Source organism: Taurulus bubalis (genome assembly GCF_910589615.1).
Source record: "Taurulus bubalis genome assembly, chromosome: 16".
Taxonomy (NCBI): domain Eukaryota; kingdom Metazoa; phylum Chordata; class Actinopteri; order Perciformes; family Cottidae; genus Taurulus; species Taurulus bubalis.
Window position 1 is genome coordinate 23,947,495 of NC_136604.1, and position 8,168 is coordinate 23,955,662.

Sequence of the window (8,168 nt, forward strand, 5' to 3'; positions counted from 1 at the left end):
AATGAGATGTGTTAAATGTTCTCTCCTTTGTTAAGAGCAAACATTGGCAGTATTACCAAATAAGGTAGTGAAACCTCCTCTGTCCAACTCTGGTGACAGGATGACTTATGTACTCTGGTGTATAAAAGAGGGGGTAGGAATGCATGTTTTTTGGGGGTGCCTGGCAATTCTGTGCAGGAGTAGACAAGAGAGAAGAGGTGTTTATTCACCAGCTCTAAACTTAACCCTTTCTCTTAGTTACTTAATATGCATCTTTACTAGAAAAGGAGAAACATCAGATTGGACCTGTCCCAGCCCTTAGGGGTTGGGACAGGTCTCCAGCTTTAAAGTCTGGAAGAAATTTCTGCTATCAGGAGGGGGGTGCCTGGCAATTCTGTGCAGGAGTAACCAAGAGAGAAGAGGTGTTCATTCACCAGCTCTAAAAACTTAACCCTTTCTCTTAGTTACTTGTGACTTTTTGATTGAATTTAATTTTTTGTATGCAAGATAAACTTTGAATAAAAACTCAGCCTTACCATTTGGAAGGGACTGAAACCAAACCAAAGGTTCTGGTTCTTTAAAGCAATTTAACCCTCTTTCCCTGTCCATCCACCGTGAGATACAGAAGTGACGACTGAATCTACCAAAGAGACTTAAGGTAAGTGTCTTTGGGTGAAGACTTTTGCAGTGTTTGTCATAATGATGAGATGGTGTCAAAATAGGTAGAGAGAAGGTATAGACGATATACGTACTCGCTTGATAAGGGTTGAGAGAAGTTACAGCCTACCGCAGGGGACCTAGAGCGCAAGCTGTAAAACACCCTCGACAAAACCTATAACTTAATTTGAAAATAACACAAAAACCTAACGATTTAGCACGGGGTGAGATAAAAGACCGAAGGCGTTATGCCAATATCGGATGAGGATTATTATTTCCTCCGGGATCACTAGGATAATTAGCCGACGGAGTGCCACCGAGTTAGGTGCGAGGTCTTGCCTTTCCTACTCTCCCCCCTACCCTCCTCTTTCCCTGGCAAGACCACCGTTCACGCTACAATATGTGTGTGTTACCTGTATATATGTGTGTTACCTGTATACATGTGTGTTACCTGTATACATGTGTGTTACCTGTATATGTGTGTGTTACCTGTTTCTCCAGTAGTTGGACCCTCGGGTGTTGCGGTGGTAGTCCAGGTCGTAGTACGCTGTCAGCAGGTCACGGCCTCTCAGCCGATCTTTGTTCTCCACAGTCAAGTGAGGACACAGACCAGAGCTGCAGAGAGAGAGATAGGTAGTTCTGTGAGAGCCGCTCCATGCTGCTCTGACCAAGCCATGTTGAAGTGGAGGAGTCTTACATGTTGTCTCTGATAAAGCGTCTCAGAGACCCGATGGTCAGGAAATCTTTAAAGACCACGACACTGTCCTCAAACTTATTGGACAGTCTGGGAGGTCTGAACAACAACACACTTCTGAAAGACATTAAGCAAAACAAATGTGCTGTCATGTAACAGGAAGTCAAATGAAGTAATGACACATAGTAACAAGACATAGTAACATAGTGACATAGTGGCATAGTGACATAGTGACATAGAAACGAGACATATTAATATAGTGACAGGGTAACATAGTAACATAGAAACATAGTAACGAGACAGTAACATAGAAACATAGTAACGAGACATAGTAACATAGTAACATAGAGACATAGTAACGAGACATAGTAACATAGAAACATAGTAACATAGTAACATAGAGACATAGTAACGAGACATAGTAACATAGTAACGAGACATAGTAACATAGTAACATAGAGACATAGTAACGAGACATAGTAACATAGTAACAGAGAAACAGAGAAACATAGTAACAGAGAAACATAGTAACATAGAAACATAGTTACGAGACATAGTAACATAGTAACAGAGAAACATAGTAACATAGTAACATAGAAACATAGTAACATAGAAACATAGTAACGAGACAGAGTAACAGAGAAACATAGAAACATAGTAACGAGACATATTAACATAGTAACATAGAAACGAGACATAGTAACATAGAAACATAGTAACATAGAAACATAGTAACATAGAAACATAGTAACGAGACATAGTAACATAGAAACATAGTAACGAGACATAGTAACATAGCAACATAGTAACGAGACATAGTAACATAGTAACATAGTAACAGAGAAACATAGTAACATAGTAACATAGAAACATAGTAACATAGAAACATAGTAACGAGACAGAGTAACAGAGAAACAGTAACGAGACATAGTAACATAGAAACATAGTAACGAGACATAGTAACATAGTAACATAGTAACAGAGAAACATAGTAACATAGAAACATAGTAACGAGACATAGTAACATAGAAACATAGTAACGAGACATAGTAACATAGTAACATAGTAACAGAGAAACATAGTAACATAGTAACATAGAAACATAGTAACATAGTAACATAAAAACATAGTAACATAGCAACATAGTAACGAGACATATTAACATAGTAACATAGAAACATAGTAACGAGACATAGTAACATAGAAACATAGTAACATAGAAACGAGACATAGTAACATAGAAACATAGCAACATAGAAACATAGCAACATAGTAACGAGACATATTAACATAGTAACATAGAAACATAGTAACGAGACAGTAACATAGAAACATAGTAACATAGAAACATAGTAACATAGAAACATAATAACGAGACATAGTAACATAGTAACGGGACATAGTAACATAGTAACAGTAACGAGACATAGTAACAGAGTAACATAGCAACAGAGCAACAGAGTAACGAGATATAGTAACATAGTAACAGAGTAACATAGTAATAGAGTAACATAGAAACAGAGTAACGAGACACAGTAACAGAGTAACAGAGACATAGCAACAGAGTGATATAGTAACAGAGTAACATAGGAACATAGTGACATAGCAACAGAGTAACATAGTAACATAGTGACAGAGTAACATAGTAACAGTGACATAGTAATAGTAACAGAGTAACAGTGACATAATAATAGTAACAGAGTAACATAGCAACAGAGTAACATAGTAATAGTAACAGAGTAACAAAGTAACATAGTAACAGAGTAACATAGTAATAGTAACAGAGTAACAGTGACATAGTAATAGTAACAGAGTAACATAGTGACAGAGTAACATAGTAACAGTGACATAGTAACAGAGTAACATAGTAATAGTAACAGAGTAACATAGTGACAGAGTAACATAGTAACAGTAACAGAGTAACAGTGACATAGTAATAGTAACAGAGTAACAGAGTAACATAGTAACATAGTAATAGTAACAGAGTAACATAGTAATAGTAACAGAGTAACATAGTAATAGTAACAGAGTAACAGAGTAACATAGTGACAGAGTAACATAGTGACAGAGTAACATAGTAACAGTGACATAGTAATAGTAACAGAGTAACATAGTGACAGAGTAACATAGTAACAGTGACATAGTAATAGTAACAGAGTAACAGTGACATTGTAATAGCAACAGAGTAACATAGTAATAGTAACAGAGTAACATAGTGACAGAGTAACATAGTAATAGTAACAGAGCAACAGTGACATAGTAATAGTAACAGAGTAACATAGCAACAGAGTAACATAGTAATAGTAACAGAGTAACATAGTAACAGAGTAATAGTAACAGAGTAACAGAGTAACATAGTGACATAGTGACATAGTAACAGTGACATAGTAACAGAGTAACATAGTAATAGTAACAGAGTAACATAGTAACAGTGACATAGTAATAGTAACAGAGTAACTCTGTAAGTGTCTGTGAGTAACATTACATAGTAATAGTAATAGTAACAGAGTAACATAGTAACAGAGTGACAGAGTAACATAGTGACATAGTAACATAGTGACAGTGACATAGTAATAGTAACAGAGTAACAGTGACATAGTAATAGTAACAGAGTAACAGTGACATAGTAATAGTAACAGAGTAACATAGTGACAGAGTAACATAGTGACAGAGTAACAGTGACATAGTAATAGTAACAGAGTAACAGAGTAACAGTGACAGAGTAACATAGTGACAGAGTAACATAGCAACAGTGACATAGTAATAGTAACAGAGTAACATAGCAACAGAGTAACATAGTAATAGTAACAGAGTAACATAGTAACAGAGTAACATAGTGACATAGTAATAGTAACAGAGTAACATAGTGACATAGTAATAGTAACAGAGTCACAGTGACATAGTAATAGTAACATAGTAACATAGCAACAGAGTAACATAGTAATAGTAACAGAGTAACAGAGTAACATAGTAACAGAGTAACATAGTAATAGTAACAGAGTAACAGAGTAACATAGTAACAGAGTAGCAGAGTAACATAGCAACAGAGTAACATAGTAATAGTAACATAGTAACAGAGTAACATAGTAACAGAGTAGCAGAGTAACATAGCAACAGAGTAACATAGTAATAGTAACATAGTAACAGTAACATAGTAACATAGTAACAGAGTAACAGAGTAATAGTAACAGAGTAACATAGTAACATAGTAACAGAGTAACAGAGTAATAGTAACAGAGTAACATAGTAATAGAGTAAGATAGTAAGATAGTAACAGAGTAATAGTAACAGAGTAACAGAGTAACATAGTAATAGAGTAAGATAGTAACAGAGTAACATAGTAACAGAGTAATAGTAACAGAGTAACATAGTAACATAGTAATAGTAACATAGTAACAGAGTAACAGAGTAACATAGTAACAGAGTAACATAGTAATAGAGTAAGATAGTAACAGAGTAACATAGTAACAGAGTAACAGAGTAATAGTAACAGAGTAACAGAGAAACAGAGCAACAGAGTAACAGTAATAGTAACAGAGTAACATAGTAATAGTAACAGAGTAACAGTAACATAGTGACATAGTAACATAGTAACAATACAGAGTACTACTTGTTTCATACTCACTCTGAGGTGACTCCGTACTCGAGGCCCAGCTTCAGGTCTTCGGTGTGAGCGAACCTGAACTGCTCCCTCAGCAGAGCGGCAGCTCTCAGGAACTCTGGCAGCCGAGAGCCGTCTGCACCTGAGAACACACCTGAGACCCAGAGCCCATCAGCAGGTCAGAGACAGCACGCAGCAGGAGGCTATGCTAAGCTACGCTAAGGAAGGTCATGTGACGCGTGACCGACCTACGACACTGGCATCGTAGTGGCTGGTGAAGGTCTGGAGGTCTTCTTCAGTCTCCAGGGGAACCGAGTCCGGTCCGGTCTGCTTCTTCATGTAGTGGTAGATCCCATCTGAAGACACACACACACGTGTTTGTGCGTGCGTGTGTGCGTGTGTGTGTGTGTGTGTGTGTGTGTGTGCGCGTGTGTGTGTGTGTGTGACCTGCGCTGCGAGGTCCGTCGTAAGGAGCCGAGTCTTTCCCGTTCCTGAAGATCTTCAGGGTCGGGTAACCTGACACCCCGAAGCGCCCACAGGTCTCTGAGTGAGCTGTACAGTCCACCTGGACAGGGGAGACAGGTGAGACAGGTGAGACAGGTGGTGAAGATGATGAAGATGAAGATGGTGGTGTTACCTTGGCGAGCTGGACGGTTCCCTTCAGTCTGCTCGCTGCTTTCTCAAACTCTGGAGCCAACTTCTTACAATGACCACACCTGAGAGGGAGGAAAGGAAGGAAGGGAGGGAGAGAATAAGGAAAGAAGGGAGGGAGGGAGAGAGGAAGGAAAGAGGGGAGGGAGGGAGGGAGGAAGGAAGGGAGGGAGGAAGGAAAGAGGGCAGGGAGGAAGGAAGGAAGGAAGGGAGGGAGGAAAGAGGGGAGGGAGGAAAGAGGGGAGGAAGGAAGGGAGGGAGGGAGAGAGGGAGGAAAGAGGGGAGGAAGGAAGGGAGGGAGGGAGAGAGGAAGGAAAGAGGGGAGGAAGGGAGGGAGGGAGAGAGGAAGGAAAGAGGGGAGTAAGGGAGGGAGAGAGAGAGGAAGGAAAGAGGGGAGGGAGGAAAGAGGGGAGGAAGGAAGGGAGGGAGGAAGGGAGGGAGGAAGGGAGGAAAGAGGGGAGGGAGGGAGGAAGGGAGGAAGGAAAGAGGGGAGGAAGGGAGGGAGAGAGAGAGAGGAAGGAAAGAGGGGAGGGAGGAAGGGAGGGAGGAAAGAGGGGAGGGAGGGAGGAAGGAAGGGAGGAAAGAGGGGAGGGAGGAAGGAAGGGAGGAAGGGAAGGAGGGATGGAGAAAGGAAAGAGGGGAGGGAGGGATGGAGGAAGGAAGGGAGGAAGGGAGGAAGGAAAGAAGGGATCGAGGAAGGAAGGGAGGAAGAAAAGAGGGGAGGAAGGGAGGGAGGAAGGAATGGATGGAGGAAAGAGGGGAGGGAGGGAAGAAAGAAGGGAGGAAGGGATGGAGGAAGGAAGGGAGGAAGGAAAGAGGGGAGGAAGGAAGGGGGAAGTAGGGAGGAAGGAAGGAAGGGAGGAAGGAAGGATGGATTAAGGGAGGGAGGGAGGAAGGAAAGAGGGAAGGAAGGAAGGGAAGGAGGAAGGAAGGAAAGAGGGGAGGGAGGAAGGAAGGGGGAAGGAGGGAGGAAGGAAGGATGGATTAAGGGAGGGAGGAAGGAAGGGGGAAGGAGGGATGGATTAAGGGAGGAAGGAAGGAAGGAAGGGATGAAGGGAGGGAGGGAGGGAGGAAGGAAAGAGGGGAGGAAGGGAGGGATGGAGGAAGGAAGGGAGGAAGGGAGGGAGGAAAGAAAAGGGGAGGAAGGGAGGGAGGAAGAAAGGATGAAGGAATGAAGGGAGGGAGGAAGAGAGGGAGGAAGGAAAGGAGGGAGGGATTAAAGGAGGGATGGAGGAAGGAAAGAAGGAGGGATGGAGGGAAGAGGTGAGGGAACAGGCAGAAAGTGAACATGGAGATAGGATAGGAAAGGGAGCAAGGAAATGAGACAGGAAGGAAAGGGAGCAAGGAAATGAGACAGGAAGGAAAGGGAGCAAGGAAAGGAGAGAGGAAGGAAAATGAACAAGGAAAGGAGAGAATAAGGAAAAGGAGCAAGGAAAGGAGACAGGAAGGAAAGGGGACAATGAAAGGAAAGAGGAAGGAAAGGGAACAAGGAAAGGAGACAGGTTAGGACACGTCACAAGACAATAGCCCGTTACCATGGTTATCCGCTGGAGTCGTTACCATGGCGCGTAGAACTTCACCAGCATGGTCTCGTGCTCCGTTGCTAGGTAATCGAAGTCCGCGTCGCCAAGCTCGAGTGCGTCTCTGCGCGAGGACACCGTGGCGGGAAAACCAGACCACAGCGCGAGCGCCGCGGCGAGGAGGAGGCGGGCAGCGGCCGCCATGTTGGAGAGAGACGGCGAGTGACGTCATGCGCCTTACCGGGGCGACGTAACTCACGCTTCCGGTCACGGATTCCACAATAAGAGTCGCGTCGGAAAACACATTGGGTACATCCCAAGTCTCTAAATTGTCGTTTCCTCGCTCCTCGCTCCTCGATTGAACCGGAAGTGGTTCTGTGCCGCCATCTTGACGGCAGTCCCAAAGCTCTTATTCTGCTCGGAGGATCGAGGAGTGAGGAGGAGGAGCCCTGAGAGCTTCCAGGAAGTGTTTTAACGCTGGACACGCCCCCTCGCTGTTCATCTGTTATGTGATTGGACGCTGCAGCTGAGCGGACTGATCGCTGGAGTTTCATACCAGAGACGATCACAGATTAAACTCAGGTTATATATTATATTATATATCTGTTTTCTTATTCACCATCTGGTTAAAATATGTTCATTGTAGGTCTGAACAACAAAAGGACCACAAACACTGCATCTAAGATTTGATCTGTTTCCCTCAATAACTTTTGTTATGTATGTCATTAAAATCAGAGAGAGGAAACGCTTTTTACACGTGATGAAGAGAAAACATTTATATTGTGTTGTTTTATAATGACGTCACAATCAGAACTTCAAAACATACCGATGTAAATAATAAATAAATGAATAAATAAGACGCATTCCGCCAGTAGAAATGGATCCTGCAGTAAAAGCAGAACACATCACAGTATAAATACTCACACTGTGTATAAATACACATCACAGTATAAATACACATCACAGTATAACAATACTCAATGCAGTTTATTAAACGGTAACAGACGACAGAGAAAACATCTCCACTCTGACATCATGATAACTTTGTCTTTATTAATATAAAGTA

General features: G+C 42.1%; 1 protein-coding gene across 1 annotated transcript in view; it reads right to left on the minus strand.

Moving 5' to 3' along the window:
* Positions 1-7,376, minus strand: part of LOC306749000 (protein disulfide-isomerase A3-like) — a 13,798-nt gene extending 6,422 nt beyond the window's left edge. Inside the window, exons 1-7 of the mRNA XM_079232241.1 lie at positions 7,143-7,376; positions 5,569-5,647; positions 5,379-5,496; positions 5,180-5,287; positions 4,956-5,085; positions 1,334-1,447; positions 1,126-1,251 (exon numbers count right to left, since the gene is read on the minus strand). Of these exons, the coding sequence (XP_079088367.1) occupies positions 1,126-1,251; positions 1,334-1,447; positions 4,956-5,085; positions 5,180-5,287; positions 5,379-5,496; positions 5,569-5,647; positions 7,143-7,306 (839 nt within the window). The 5' untranslated portion in view covers positions 7,307-7,376. The remainder of the gene's footprint in view (positions 1-1,125; positions 1,252-1,333; positions 1,448-4,955; positions 5,086-5,179; positions 5,288-5,378; positions 5,497-5,568; positions 5,648-7,142) is intronic.
* Positions 7,377-8,168: the final 792 nt, after the last annotated feature.